The sequence below is a fragment of the Phalacrocorax carbo genome, chromosome 6 (genome assembly GCF_963921805.1).
Source record: "Phalacrocorax carbo chromosome 6, bPhaCar2.1, whole genome shotgun sequence".
In the NCBI taxonomy this organism is placed as follows: Eukaryota; Metazoa; Chordata; class Aves; order Suliformes; family Phalacrocoracidae; genus Phalacrocorax; species Phalacrocorax carbo.
In genome coordinates this window covers 37,707,772-37,723,897 of record NC_087518.1, presented here as the reverse complement: position 1 = coordinate 37,723,897, position 16,126 = coordinate 37,707,772, and the positions used below count along the sequence as shown (strand labels likewise).

Sequence of the window (16,126 nt, the reverse complement as noted above, 5' to 3'; positions counted from 1 at the left end):
GCCTTCCTATGTTCCTATGTGTGAATTAAAGGAAAATCATAAGTTGAAGCTTAAGCTGCATTGAGGCATTCTCTGAATCCAGGAGACAAATTTTGATAATGAACCTGTGGATATAAGCCATGAAAGACCTTGAAAGTAAAGTCAAGCAGCTTAAGCCACGATGCAGTAGGGAAGAGGGAGCTACTGAAGTGTTCAAAGGATATAATCAAAACAGTAAGCCATGGAATTCCCTTTTGTAGTAGTATTATGGGCAGACAGAGATAGGGAAGGGCTCCAGTAGTATGGGGGTCAGAGGTAAGGGTATTGCAATGAATGAAAAAGAAAATAGAACCCAAAAGCACCAGTTCTCCTTGCAGACAGGCAGTGCTCCAGTAAAAGTCTGGTCATATGACAGAAGAAGAGTTGCAGTATGACAGTCTTGCCACTAGAACAAAGTATGTGGCTAGATCAGCTGGAGAGGTGTAGCAACACTGACCTAAATATAAGGTGTACACAAGGGAAAAGAGGAATCAATTTTGGAATAACTGTAAAAGTTGGAGGGAGGATTTGGGAAGTGATATTAAGGGTGACTTGAAATAACAGTTATAGTAGTTGGGGAAGAGCCAGGAGACAGGAAAACAAGGTAATGGTGACTGCATCTCTATAGATATCATACATCATCTATGTTTAGGAACGTCCTTGTGTAGAAAGAAGTTCCAGGTTTATGTTCCCTTCCAGAAGTTTTGGAATGCATTCTCCTACGTACTTTCAGAAGTGGCTGTAATAAAATGGCTTTTACATTCCTAGCTGATGGAAAAGTTTTTGTTTTCAGGCTATCATCAGAAGACAGTGAAGAAGCTTCTGCTTACTTCTATGATAGTGATGATTCTGGTGAAACTGGAATAACTCCTCAGCATCAAGGAGAAATGGACTTGCTTGGGGAAATTTTGGACACGCTGAGCACACACAGTTCAGATCAAGGAAAGCTCTCAGGAGCAAAGAGCCTGGATTTCTTCAGGTCAATGGATGACATTAACTACAAGACTGCGGTTAGTCTTCCGCTTTCATTTAAAAAACAACTCCAATCCTTTTACAGTGGAATCCCGCACTTGTGGAATCAACAACATGCAGCTCAGACACTGTAGCATAGTCCTTAGAATTGCTAGTGGTAATTGCATGTGAAACGCTGGTAGAATAGTACTCCAGAGCTTTCTAAGAGGGCTTCTTGATGCTTTTTTAGGTACAGTTGCATAGGATGTGTAGGGTAAACAAACTGCTTTCCTACAATTTTAAAACCCTCACCAAGTCACTGCTGTGATGTTAGCCAAAAAAATGTTAATGTTTTTGAATTCCAGCTCATATCAGCTGTCCAACATTTACTTTTGCTGAAAGGGATCCTATAGTAGAAGGTCTGTTACTGGAACAGCGAATTCTGATGCAAACATTCAAAAAGCATATAAAATTTTATGAGTGTCACACAGGGATCACATTAATAAAATGCCCATTTTTGGTTTTTTGGCCAAAAAAAAATCAATATTGAAAGTTGGTATAATCAATTACTGAAGCAAAGAGGAAATGCCATCTGGTTTTAGTTTTAGTCCAGCTCTTTCTCATATTATAGGTACAAACCAGCAAAGTGTGTCTTTGTTCACTGTCAAGACTGCTTGTACAAAGACCGAATGGACAGGGGAGACAGAAATCCTTCCTCTGTACAAAAGGTGATCCTTAGGCTGAGAGGCAGAGTGTTCTGGCAAGAAAGTGTAAAAACACTTGATCTCACATAATTTCTGGGATTGTTGTTCTGTATCAAAGGGGATCCATGATTTAGGAACACACAACATCCATTACAGTATCTTTGTTTCAAAAGTGACAGTGTAGAGATGTTTCTTGTGACATTAACTATAAACACATTCTTTCTTTCAGAACAAGTCAAATGCACCTAGTGAGAGCAACCTTACCCTGCTCTGCAGCAGTGCTAAGGATCAAACAGAGTGGAACCTCGGTCAGGATGACAGCGTCCTCCATGGGAAGCAGCTCCCTCCATCACCAAGGAAGCAAGTTTCTTCTGGTGGCCATAGAGAAGCTCTCTCAAGGCTGGAAGAAGAAAGTAGTGACAAAACCTCTATTACTGACAAGATGGACACCGCTAGTATGACATCCCCATCTCCAGTACAATCAAGTGCCCAGTTTGCTTCTCTAGAAAGTCTCAAAACAGGCTATTCTTCCTATAAGCATGCAAAGCAGAATGAAACACTAAGCAATACCTCAGAAGATCAGCTCCCAGGAAGTCTTGCTCAACATCCATCCATTCTGGTCCCTTGGGAGAAAGATGGGAAGGAAGGAAGTGAAACGCCAGAAGAGGGTGGGCTTCTTCAAGAAGTGGTGTCATTATGTAAACTAAGTTCTGCTTTTCACTATGGTTTAAATATTTCAAAGGATAGCTTATCCAGCAGTAGCAGTGGAAATAAAACGTAAGAAAACTATGAGAACAGAAACTTGACTCCCATCAGAAGTCATAGGGAGACTACTCAGGACTCCATATAACATAATAACCAAAAGATGAAAAAGGAATAAGAGGTCTTTGATTATAAAAATAATTCTCTTCAGTTGAGTATGCGTTTTCTGCCATTGGGACATCCGCTTCTATGTTTACCCAGTTCATTTGTTGGCTGTAGTTAGGTCCACAAAATTGAACTAAATACATGAATGCACTCTCAAATCAGGTACTAGTTAGTCTCTGTGTTAAAAATATAGCAGGTGTGTGGTGCATCCTAGCATTTGCTTCCTCTAAGCAGCAGGAAAGGTATCACCTAACAGGCAACCAGGTTTTGAAGGTACTATATGAAACCCATTAAGCATGAAATGAACCAAGCAATCTAATTTGTCTGAGGTGTACAAATGTTAATATTTGCAATGAATAATAATTGCCTTAATCTTTTGAGAAGAGGTTTAACTATCTTAGAAGATGAATGCAAATCTACGAAACAGCAATAATGATTTTCCATGGCAAGACTTTGCTTCAGCAAAGGGTGGGAAAGGAAACTTTTTTTAGATTAAGGAATATAACTTGGAACTTACTCCAGACTAAAACTGTGGCCCTGTCTTCCAGACTTCAGAAAGGTAGCACATGCTTTTCTCTCTTCTGTACAGTACATGAAGTGCTGAATTATAATGTGACATTTATTAACTTCTGTTTACAACTAAGACACTTTAAAGGCATGTCCGGTTTCCCTAGGTAGACTATTTCACCTAAAAATATTCAGGAAAAAAGTGTAAATGGAATTGATAGATTTCTATTACTTTTTATTTTCTAGAGTTTAATAGTGTTTAAAAACGAATTTGTGCCTCTTCTGAACTATTTTTTTCTTTCAATTTTTAGTAGCTACCTTTTTGAAGGTAGATTGAAATGCTGTTACTTAGAAGTCATATTTAGTATAATTATTAGAGTCATGACTGAAAATTACTTGTAACACTAGAAAACTAAAATTACAGATTGAGCTTGAGACTGCCTCTATCCAACTCTCGTTTTAGCCAAGTTGAACAACCAAAAATCTCTTTCTAAATTCAGTGAAGGAGGATAAATGTATGAAATGTAAATGATGTATATTGTATTTGGAACAAGCAGTTGTCCTCCTTCTGGCAGCATTCCTGAGGAATATTTGGGTATTTAAAGTCTGAAAAGTCTTACTGCTGTACAAAGCAGCTCTTTCCTTTATTTTTTAAATTCTCTTCCCCTTTTCTTTTTCCACCTCTTCACTTACCATACGTACATTGTCCTCTACAATAGCTCAGGGCAGGAAAGGCATGAAGTAAGTTTCAGCAGATTGGAATTGTCAGCTTTGAAGGATATTTGTGATGCAGTTGGCAGAAGTAACACATGGGTATAAAATGAACAGTGCCTGAGAAGAATGCTCTCCTGTTCTTCTAAACTCATGTCAGAAACCGTTGTTTCTTTCTTTCTCTCTTTGGCATGAATGGTTAGCCTTAGTCCCAGTATAGGCCTGAGTGAGCACGTTCATGAGGTCAGTATTTGGATCAGATTGCACTATATCTTAATAGTAGTTTCTAGCAAAGTTTAATATCAGTTGCCACACTGAGATTTATGAATTCATTTTCCTTCTGGCTAACACAAATGGAAAGAGGTTTTTTGGCTGCTTTTTTTTACAAGGCAGCTGACCTAAGAGAATGGATCCATATCATTACAGAGGCTATGTCTGATGCTTTACCGGAAAGGTGCAGTAGAGTGAGACCTTGGTTTTGTAATGCAAAAGTTTCAGCTTGTTCCAGAACAAGAAGGGCAGGGACACTACTTGTCACTGAGGATGAGGCTCTAGAATTATTTTTTTTTTATCAGTGCAATGAAAGTAAAAGTTTGTAAAAGTGCAAATCTTACAGAAATATCTGTGTCTGGTTAGACCATGACCATTCCTGAGGGCATCTGCAATCTGCATTGCTGCAAAATCTCAGTATTCCAGAGTTAGAGGTGGTATGTCCAGAGGCCTGTACTCCAAAATATTTATCTATCTGTTGGTTTCCTCTTATGTATCAACATGGTATGTAAGACGGAAGTGGATTTTTTTTAATAACATAAGAATATTATTCAGCAAAATATTTTGCACTATTAAAATCAAAAGCATCATAGAAATTATTTAAAGTCTTAGCTGTAACCTTTCCAGGTAACATCAGACCAGGTGACTCAGGTGCTGTTCAGATGAGAAGGCTGCAGGGCAACCTCATGCATACTTGTTTAGAGGTAGGATTAATGACTCATTAGAGGGCATTCCTCTCCTTTGCTGGTAACAAACTTTACCCAAACAAGTGCTGCTAAGTGTGTCTAATAGAAGACAGGCGACACAAAGGTATGTGTTTATGTAACGCTTTTCATTTGATCTCATTCATGTCCTTGCATTTTGTTGATGAGAATTTCAAGATTCACCTTTTCTTTTCCTCTACATCTGAGAAGGTGTTTTTGTCTACAGTTCCATCTAAGATTATGTTTTATTTTCTTCATGTATTAAATGTAATAAGCAGAATTAATATCCTAGGGGAAAAAATAGAAAAAAAGTCAGAAATTATGGCTCTCATTACTTTCAAAGCTATCAAACAGATAAGTCCAGGAATGCTGCCAGAAAATGGTTTTCAGAAATGCCTCTCTGATGGAATAAATCTTGCTGGCTTTACATGAGAGTTAGGCACTGAGCTCCTATTATCACATAGATTGTCCCATTCTCAGTTTTGTGGGAAAAATATGGAAGCTGTGTGAGGCTGCTTATATTCTTATAGTTATTATAAGAATCATAAGATTCAAAGTTTGGTAGTGGAATCTTTCAAAATTCATGTATCATGGTAATAATTCACTGTTTCATTGAGTGAAAATGCAGGCCGAAAAGAAGTAAACAGCTAAGCTAAAAGATGGAAGGTAAAATTCAGCTTAGAATTGTTTTTATTTCAGTTGCCTTCAAAATGCTAGTTACTGTGCTTATGCCGCATTCTTTCCTTACTATTTATAAAGCCCATAGAGTGTTTACAGTCATTAAATAGTGTGTATTTTTTGGTTTTGAAGCTTATATGTGTTCAAAAATAACTCTTATATCTTTGAATTTAACAGTAGGTACATTTTTAAGTCTGTAATATTACAGAATCTTTTCCACTTACTATCAGTGATCTTTTAAAAAGGCTAATATTTGTGCCTTATTTAAACAGAATTACCAATTACCAAATAGATGAGAGTCCAAACTGATATTTCTGGTTCGACACTTGTTTTCTGTCCTTGTGATAATATAAAACTGTTTATTGGCTACATATATGTTAATTTTATTACCACATTGGGTTCTATATTAAGATAAATTGTCCAGGTCCAGTACTTTTTACAAGTTTTATACCTGTATGCTTTTTATTTGTGGAAATCCTTCTAATGTCTTTCAAAATCATCAACATTCATCACCAGCTACTGGTGATAACAGAATTCTGCTTAGTCAGAGCTCGTGTGGTCTTCGTCAGAGGCATCTCTTTTCTTCAGGATCTTCCCATTTCTCCTGTTTAAGGGAGATATTAGGGTATTTGATTAAGCTTTTTAATCTGTTACTTAAACTTAGGAACAATTTTCTGATGTAGCCAGTCAAACTAGGACTTGAATTCAATATCTTCGAGTTTGTTCTGCAGAGATGTCTGCCTGAAATGAGCCATATTGCTCATCTGGTTTGGGAGGAAAAAAAAATAAGGGCAGGAGAAGGAGAAAGGGATTCCTGGTTTGTTCCAGTGGGGTAGTGAAGCAGAGCCTGGGAGTCCTCAGGAGGGATGATAACTTTGAGGAAATCCGGATTTCAGGATATTGTTTAATATTCTAGCTCAGTTGTAGTGATTCCAACCCAGCCATGTAGGCAAAAGTAATATTGCCTATGGAATTAATCCCCTGTGGGACTTGCAGAACGGATAATACGTTGCCCCAGTCAAAGCCTTCCCTTCCATGTGTGTAGAGATGCAACATGTGAAAAACCGCAGATATTCAGGGAAGGACGGTACTGTGGATGCAAAGGTGAGCCCTGCCCACCCTCGAAGCATGCAGAGGGCAGTCTGTGTAGAGTAGGCAGTGGTTTGCTCTTCCATCACACATATTTGGGCATCGTGTGGCTCTGAAAAATAGATTTGTTCTGAAGGAAAAATGTAGTTGTAGAAGTTGTCATAGAACTTGACTGAACCCTTCGTTGTCATTTAGTGTTTCAGTGATGCTGCTGCTGTTTGGGTGGGGTCGTCAGAAATCCTCAGCACTGGCTGAAGTCCCCTCTCAGGCATTGTAAACCAGACTTCAGTCGGAGTTTTAGACACATGCTGGGTGCTTTTGGAAATCCCACCCAGTCTATTAGAGGAGTGTTTTAGATCTCAAAAATCTGTTTTAGATGTCTTCAAGTTTTAGAGTGAGCTAGTTACAACCTTGTGTTCTTGTAAATGATGTAAAGTCTAAGCAAAAGAACAGTTAAGCCAGGTTTTTAAAACAGCTTCTATTTGTCCACCTACAGTCAATCATATTCAGTCCTACAGAACAATCTTCCAGTGGTGCAGCTGTCTAATGGAATTGCTAGGAGCATCTAAAATATTTTTCCCTATGCGTGTAGTTAATTGAAGAAAAATTTCATGCAATAATTGAAGTGCCAGCATGAGGCCCTTTTGCAAATGCACCCCCTGTGTAATGCTGACTGTAGTACCCGGTCCTGCAGAAAGGAGCCCCGTAACCGCTGGCCTCCCTGTCTCCGCAGGCAGAGGTCAAGGGTGGTCTTTATTTCCAAGGGAGTTAACATCCTCTCTTTTGGTGCCAGACTCTAGTCCAGGTGCTGTAAGACTCCAGCCAGCGTGTTCCCAGCAGCCTGAAATTGCAGGCTAAACAAATGCGGCTAACAAAATTACAGCTTGAGGCAAGCAGCTTCCTTATTGCAAAGCTCAGAATGGTGAAGGCCGTATGTTTCCACGATATCGCAGTAAATCTTTGGAGAATGAATGTAGAAATAAATGCACCAGCAAAACCAGTATGAATGGTGATGCGACTTGTCTGCAGTAACTTCTTTGCTGCTATTAGATGTGTACGTCTCTGCCAAGTGTTGTTTACCTGTTAACAGAATCTGCGCTAAATAGCATGTGTCCTTAACCTCAGCCCAAGGGCAGGGACCAAGCTGGTCTAGAGTTCAGGATCTTCAGGGTGGTTGAAAATAAAGGAATGGAAAAGGGATGGTATGTTTTTCTGTGCAAAACCTTCCTTGACTTGCTTTGTAATGTCTGTTTTACAGTTTTAGTTAGCGGCCAATTGAAAGTACTTGATAGGTCTTTCCTGGAAGCTGCTAAGCATCTTCTAAATCGACTTGCCTGATGAATCCGCAGCCACCTTAGCCTAGAGGGCCATCCACCATCCGTGTAGTTGGCAGGGCCATTGCCATTTTCTGCTGGGTTGGCGTATGAAGCAGGTAACACAGTTGGAAGTTACTCCAAGGTTTACTGTAGTAAAGGGTACTCAAATTAGTTTGTAGTATTAGTCAATACTAACAACATTTGTATTTAGAGTCCAGTAACAAACAGTATTAGCATTTGAAAAATAAGTTGAGTACAAGCACGTTGATATTTGTTTTTTGATTCTGCGTGAATTGACATTCTGTTTGTGTTAAAAATAAGGGAGCTACTTGGTTGGGGGTGGGGGGAAATGGGTTGACTTTCAAATCTTCAGTGAATTTTGTGCAATATTTCTTCTTGTTTCAAAGTAATCTAGTAGTGCACATCTGCTTTTCAAGCAGATCCTTGAAATGGTATTTTTCAAAAATGTATAAAATTACATGTACCTTTGAAATATGGTTGTATGATAAAAACATGAAGAATATATTCTAATGAGGGAAATGTATATTTCCAATGACTGGGAATGATTATGGATGTCACATTCTGTGGAAATAATAAGCCTAAGCCAGTGTTCGCATACCAGTAGTTTTAGGTAATTCTTAAAACTCTAACCCAGCTAAACTGAAATAAGGTTAAATATTTGAATTTATGATGCTTAGTTCATCGTTTTATCATTTGTTTATCATTGATAACAAGATGATGAGTTAAGCTTCGCTTGTCAGTACCACCAATGAGGTGAGAGTTCATGGTGATGACCACATACAATAAATTAATTTGTGACATCCCTAATTATCATAAGTCATTACTTAATATATACTAATGTTGCCAGTATCCTTTTAATTTTTTGTAAATTAATTTCTTTATATATTGATGTACATTTTGCTTTAACCTTTGTTTTTTCCCTTGAGAACTTCTTTAAATTAATATACTTGAATGAGGCAATAAAGCACTGTGGAACAGCTAGTCTTGGTGCAGTTTACGCACAAGCACATCATGTCTGTTACTTCATGATTTTTAAGGAGGAAGAGAAATTTAGAATGCTTACATGTTTAGCCAACTGACAAATTATGTGTGTTATTTTTAGATCTGTGTCAGATGTGATGAGAAATGCCTCAACACAGAACGAAGCAATGTATCCTAATGTCTCTAATTTTTTTTCAGAGTGTTTTTTTAGTGACCTTTGAAAACAGGTCCTGATAATGTCCTTGTTGTGAGCCTTTAATACTTATAGGAAAGGCATGAAGTAGAGGACATTTTGAGGTTTTATTGATAATTTTAATAATTTTGGAGATTTAAAAAAAAACAAACCAGCATTTTCCTAACAGTTTTCAAAATCTAGTTAGTTATTGACCTTTAATAAAACTAGAACTAAACGTAAGAATTTACTCCATGCTTTTGCACCTTCTGGACTACTGTTTAAAGTCATCTCAAGAGCTGTAATTCAGACCTTAGACTACTGTCAGTAGTGCACTGTGTAGATGTAGTAAATGAGCTGTGATGTATGGTGTGTTGTGTTTTTCTTCCAAGTTTGTGGCATCAGTAGTTGTTCTTGGTGATCTCCACATGACCATAAAGTGCCCAACACTGTACCCTAAAATAAAACTTAACGATATCAAAATTCCTCAGGTGGTGCAGGTTCTTCTTTGATGGTTTGATCTGGATAGCATTTTCATGCGTATCAGGCATATAGGTTAAAATAATGCTATGATACTGTATATGTTGGAAGTTTTTCTCCATTGAATGATCATTTCAGTTTCTCAAATATAGAGAAAGCCGAATGTATTTTCTTATTAATTACTGTTTATACAGCACAAAAGTAAATGCTGATGTACTTTGTAATTCCCATGGTATTTTGCTTCTTAGGTTATCGTTATCATGCCTATTTGTTAAACAGCTTTTTTTTGTCTGTAGATCTTCAAGTTCATATAAAAAAAAGTAAGTATATTATCTCATTTTATAGATGAAGAAATTGAGTTATTAAGGGGAAAATGCATTTAGAAGGTACAGTAGTAATAACTGGTTGGTGCTATGGTTTGAACCTTTAACACTGGGTATTAAAAAAAGTAATAATTATGATGTCACCAAGTATTTTTGTACAGCTAAGCTAAGTATTATAAGTATCAGAGAGGTCCTGAGGATACTGCTAGCGAGGGAAGAGGGATGCCCGACCTCCTGGATTACCTGTAATGGGATCTGACTGAAGGGAAGAGACTGTGTGCTGCTGGGAGTTGCCGGGACCTTGCCTTTTCAAACCCTAGCATGCAAGCCTGCTTTTGCCACCACCCGCTCTTCCTTCCTTGCTCCCCTTGCTCCGACTCCAGCCCCTCCTGCACCCCGTGGCACTCTTGGGCTGCGTGGGTCTGTCAGCTGCTGGCACATCCAGTGGCCTGCCTTCATTCCCTGCTTCTCACTGCTGGCGGGGAGAGGCTGATGCAGAAAGCACCTCTTGGCTCTGGTGGTGATCAGACGAAGATATGGTTTATTTGTAACTTAGGCAGGTTAAATAACATGTAAAACAATCACACATCATGAATATGTTATCAGATATGATTTAGCTTTTTAATGTAGTTGCTTTGCTGAGTCATTTTTTACAAGTGTATAACTGTAATTTAGTTAGGATTTTACATTAAATGGGTATGCGGTATAATCTGATCTGTGATTCACTCTTCTAAATTGAAAGTATTTTTATATCTTATGCAGACAAACCATAGAGACTATCATTTTGATATCGACTTGCTCAATCCACAACTGATGAAAAAATTATGTTCGTGCAAAACAATGAGGGTGTGATTTTTAACACTTGCAATTAGACCTGTGCTAGCTTGCTGTAGCCAGCAGAGTAGTACAAGCTGTGAAGACTGGTAGTGCAGGGATCTTCGCTGCTTGATCAAGCATAGCACATCTTGCCGTCATGTCTTCATTTTGCCAGTAGACATGCCCACATATTTATTCAGCTCTTAAAGCAGAGGCTGTGACAGTGAACCTCTTGTAAGTCCAGATTATGAGCCAATGGAGGACATTGTAAAAATGTAAAAGCCTTTCATTTTTTGCAGAAGGAGCGAGCAAGTATGAAGATCAAGTCTTTTGGGTTAAGTTTGCCTGCTTTCCATAGTTTATCATCTCAGGGCACCAAGAGTGTGGTGGCAGCTTGCTTTCTACGGATGTTTCAGTTCAGTAAGTTCTTTCAATCCTAAGCATGGGAAAGGGTCGAGAAAGAGGAGGTGTAAGACAAGTTAGTCTAAGTTGACAGATTTTTACACAGGTGATACAGCAGGACTCTGCTCCTCTTGGTACAGGTATAGCAAGTGTCTGTGAAAACATGAATTACTTCAGACGGCTTTGGTGTATCAGTGACATGGCAGCACCCTGAGCATGAAAGCTGGCATGTTATTAAGAGTTGTGCCATTTGAGGGAAAAGTCTAACTCAAAGCAGTGTGTTGTTGGGGACTTGTTTAGGAGAAGTTGTAAACGCTCCTATTCATTAGTAGCTTTGTTGTTTGTGCTTCAAAAGCAGCTGAGAGTATTGCTTTTGCAAGATACAGTGCAGCTGCAGCCACACCTGAATGATAGACAAAGCATTTCATTTTCTTTCCAGAATTCACTGTGCGTTAACCTCATGTTGACAAAAGGAAAAGTAACTTTATCAAATCCATGGATTTAGATTCTTATTTGATGTGACAAGTGATAGCAACAACAAAAAACCTAAGCAATGCCTGAAGTGATGTTGTGGGTTCGCTGGCATTCGGATAAAGCAATGTAGAGTCAGTGTGCAGATTTTCATCAGGCAGAAAAAATGCTAGCAGCTTCTTAAGCTTCAAAACCCCAGAGGTTGTCAATCCTGTTACAAATTCTGTATGAAATGTAAACAAGTGCTAGTTCTAAAAGCAAAGTTTGGGAAGCACATTTGGAACATGCTATGGGCCATATAGCATTTCCTTTCTATGGCTGCCTATTTCACATTTCTCCTGAAAGTCAAAGGCCTGGGCTCCTGATGGCATACTGCTCCACTAGTTTAATTTTTTCAGGTCTACTTCTTCCCTCAAATAATTGTCACTGAAACATGGGGAACAAAACAGCAACAGAACCCAAGAGCAAAAAAAGAAAGGTACAACATGGGCTACAAAAAAAACCAACAAAAACCAAAACTTGTTTGCAAACCCTTTCCTTTTAGATCTGTTACCTGGTTTTGGTTGTTAAGTCCTGCAAAATACTCAGTATCATGGATGAGACACAGTAAAGATGTACTCTGGCATGTAGAGCTTACACAAGACTCATTTGCCTACAGAAGGTTGTTTTTCAGGTATGTATAGTTCTATGAATAGCTTAACTAATATACTTTGCAAGGTGAGTATTTTTATCCTTGTATAAAATAATTTTATTTGATTTATCCTAAGACACCTCCTAAATGATGAAGAGGAACTTTTCTCTCTGTTTGAGATGGGCCAGAGGGTGCTTTTCTCAGCCTGGGCTGTTCAAAGGTCAAATATTAAAAAACATGTCTGACTTTCAGGTTTTAGCCTTGATGTGCTCATTGTAAAACTTCTGGAGCCCAGTTTTTTTAGAGAGTGGTTTAGCATTGGTGACTTAATTTAAATTGTGGTAAATGATCTTCTGGGACTCCGGGTCCCAGCGCCCTGAAATTCTACACAAATACGCGCAGCATGAGGAACAAGCAAGAGGAGCTGGAAGCCTTGTCTCAGTCCCAGAGACATGACATCATTGGCATAAGTGATGAGTCCTCTGACTGGTGTGCCATGATGGGTGGTTAGAGGCTCTTCAGAAGGGATAGGCAGGGCAGGTGAGGCGGGGGTGGCATTGTATGTAGAGGAGAGGCTGGAATGCATGGAGCTTGCAGTTGGTGATGGCACAGTTGAAAGACTCTGGCTAAGGATTAAGGGACAGACAAATAAAGCGGATGTTGTTGTGGGAGTCTACTAATGGCCACCCAGCCAGGATGACGACATCGATTAGTTATTTAAGGAACTAAGGGATGTCTCTAAGTCATCCACCCTTGTACTTATGGGAGACTTCAACTTGCTAGATGTCAACTGGGAATACCACATGGCTGGGGCAAACAGGTTCAGAAGGTTCCTAAACCATCTGGATGGCAACTTCTTGCTACAGGTACTAAGGGAACCAACCCGGAAATGTGCCTGCCTTGACTTGCTGCTTATTAACAGGGAGGGCGTCGTGGGTTGAAGTGTCGATCAGGGGCCACCTTGGCTGCAGTGACCATGAAGCAGTCAAGTTTAAAATCTCTGGTGACAGCAGGAAAGCTGCCAGCAAGACCTCAACTCTGGACATGAGGAGAGCAGACTTCAGGATGCTCAGAGAACTACTTAGTAAGGTTCCCTGGCGAAAAGCTTTTGAAGGTGCCTGGGTCCATCAGTGCTGGTTGCTTTTTAAGTACCAACTCCTAAAAGCACAGGAGCAGGCAATCCCAAAGTGTAGGAAGACAAGCAGGCGAGGCAGAAGGCCAGCTTGGCTGACCAGGGATATTCTAGAAATAAGGAGAAAAAAGAAAGTATATGGCCAGTGGAAGCAAGGTCAGGGGACATGGGAGGACGACAGGGATGCTGTTTGCCACTGCAGGGAGGAAATACATGGGGCCAAAGCTCAATTGGAGTTGAAGCTGGCCAGTACCACAAAGGACAATAAGAAGGATTTTTTAAAAATATATTAATGGCAAAAGGCAGCCTAGAAATAATATTGGCCTGTTGCTTGATGAGGATGGGTCATCTCACAAGCAGGGTCATAGATAAGGAAGACATATCTAATGCTTTCTTTGCCTCGGTCTTCAACACCGATGGTGGGCTCAGGGACCCCCAGAGCCCTGGGCTAGAGAACCATGACTGTGGGAATGATAAACTCCTAATAAACCCTGAACTTGTGCAGGACTTGCTGCTCCAGCTGGACCCCTATAAGTCAATGGGGCCTGATGGTGTTCATCAGAGAGTACTTAAATAGCTGGCTGATGTCATAGCGAGAACTCTCTCAATGATTTTTCAATGCTCTTGGGAATTGAGAGGTCCCAGTTGACTGAAAGGTGACAAACGTCCCAATCTTTAAGAAGGGCAGCAGGGATGACCCCAGTAGCTACAGGCCCGTCAGTTTCACATCTGTGCCTGGTAAAATTATGGGGAAGATAATTCTGGGAGTTATTGAAAAACACCTGACAGACAATGCAGTCACTGGTCCCAGCCAGCATGGGTTCACAGGGGAAAGTCCTGCCTAACAGATTTGATTTCCTTCTATGACAAGGTCACTCACCTAGCTGACCAAGGAAAGTCAGTCGATGTGATCTTTTCTGGATTTCAGTAAAGCTTTTGATACTGTCTCTCACAGTATCCTCCTGGACAAAATGTCCAGCGTACAGCTGGATAAACATGTAATGCTGTGGGTGAGCAATTGGCTGGTGGGTCGGGCTCAAAGAGTTATAGTAAATGGGGTTACATTGGGCTGGCAGCCAGTCACTAGTGGGGTTCTGCAGGGATCCATCTTGGGGCCGGTGCCCCAAGTGCTCTTTAAACTCTTTGTTAATGACTTGGATGCAGGACTTGAAAGAATACTAATTCAGTTTGCTGCTGACACAAAACTGGGTGGAGCTGTTGACACTCCTGAGGGCTCTGGGCAAACCAGAGAGCTGGGCAATCACCAACTGTATGAAGTTTAACAAGGGCAAGTGCCGAATTTTGCACCTGGGGCACGGCAACCCTGGATGTACATACAGACTGGGGAATGAGAGGCTGCAGAGCAGCTCTGCGGAGAGGGACCTGGGGGTTCTGGTCAACGGCAACTTGAACATGAGCCAACAATGCCCTGGCAGCCAAGAGGGCCAACCATGTCCTGGGGTGCATCAAGCCCTGCATTGCAGCTGGTCGAGGGAGGCGATTGTCCCTCTGTACTCTGCACTGGTGCAGCCTCACCTCGAGTACTGTGTGCAGTTTTGGGCACCACAGCACATTAAGGATATAAAGCTACTAGAGAGTGTCCAGAGGATGGCCACAAAGCTGGTGAAGGGTTTAGAGGAGAAAACATATGAGGAGCAGCTAAAGTCACTTGGTTTGTTCAGCCTGGAGAAGAGGAGGCCGAGGGCAGACCTCATCATGGTCTGCAGCTTCCTCACAAGGGGAGGAGGAGGGGCAGGTGCTGATCTCTTCTCTCTGGTGCCCAACAATAGGACCCAAGGGAATGGCGGGAAGATGTGCCGGGGAGGTTTAGGTTGGATATTAGGAAAAGGTTCTTCAGCCAGAGGGTGGTGGAGCACTGGGACAGGCTCCCCAGGGAGGCAGTCATGGTGCCGAGCCTGACAATATTCAAGAAGCACTTGGACAATGCCCTCAGACACAGGGTGTGAATTTTGGGGTTGTCCTGTGCAGGGACAGGAGTTGGACTTGATGATCCTTGTGGGTACCTCCCAGCTCAAGACAGTCTATGATTTCTGATTCAAATGCGCTTTAGAAGTCATAGGTACAGCAGAAAGTTGTGGCTACCTGCTCCCCCTGTCCTCCCTGCAAACCTTAGTTCAGTTCTGTATTAGCAGTGGCTCCACATTCAATAATCTAACATTTTACAGTATCAGCAGTTTTCTATGCAGTGTTCCTTTTAAGAAAATAACCTGTTAATATAATACCACCTGTTTAGCAATGAGAAGGATTATGTACTTAAAATGTTGAGCTGAATAATACATACAAACACCTGACATTTGGCCTGCCCTGAGAATAGGCGACATGCTTATTTAACGATTCTGAAAATGTTAAAAAGGTGAGGTAGAAATTAAAATGTCATTTTAAAATATTTTTATTTAATGTATCCAATTCAGTCCTTTTCTACATTTCCCCTTGGCATATTCGAACTGGGGGTCACGGTAGCGATCTGACACGGTGGATACTTTGAACGATATACTGAACATTGTTGGCATTTCAGCCTAATTAGTTGCATCCTATTTTGTGATTTGTCTTTGGTCCTTTGGGTTGCTGGCCCAGGATTTTTTATAACCTTTTTTTTTTTTTTGTGCTCATCATCATCTCATTTTAAATGTCAACAGACCAGTACCTGTGTAATTGGTTTTTTCCCCTTATTACTTTTCTCCCCAGTGTCAGAAAATTTGACAAATGGCTTCTGCATCTCAGGCTGGTTACATGAGAAAAATATATCCCAGGACTGACTGACAAACACAGGCTAATCTAGTCCATGTAGGTCTTGAGCACAACGACATTTTTTTCTGCCTGGCAGTCACTGTTACCCACAGTTTTGGATAGGAATGATCTTT

At 40.4% G+C, this 16,126-nt stretch overlaps 1 protein-coding gene across 5 annotated transcripts in view; it reads left to right on the top strand.

Annotated features, from left to right (window-relative positions):
• The window catches only part of DENND1B (DENN domain containing 1B), a 169,366-nt gene extending 159,891 nt beyond the window's left edge, over positions 1–9,475 (top strand). For all 5 annotated transcript variants that reach the window (XM_064454763.1, XM_064454762.1, XM_064454764.1 and 2 more), the window contains 2 exons: positions 812–1,028; positions 1,903–9,475. In XM_064454763.1, the coding sequence (XP_064310833.1) occupies positions 812–1,028; positions 1,903–2,454 (769 nt within the window). In that variant the 3' untranslated portion in view covers positions 2,455–9,475. The remainder of the gene's footprint in view (positions 1–811; positions 1,029–1,902) is intronic.
• The last annotated feature ends 6,651 nt before the right edge of the window (positions 9,476–16,126 follow it).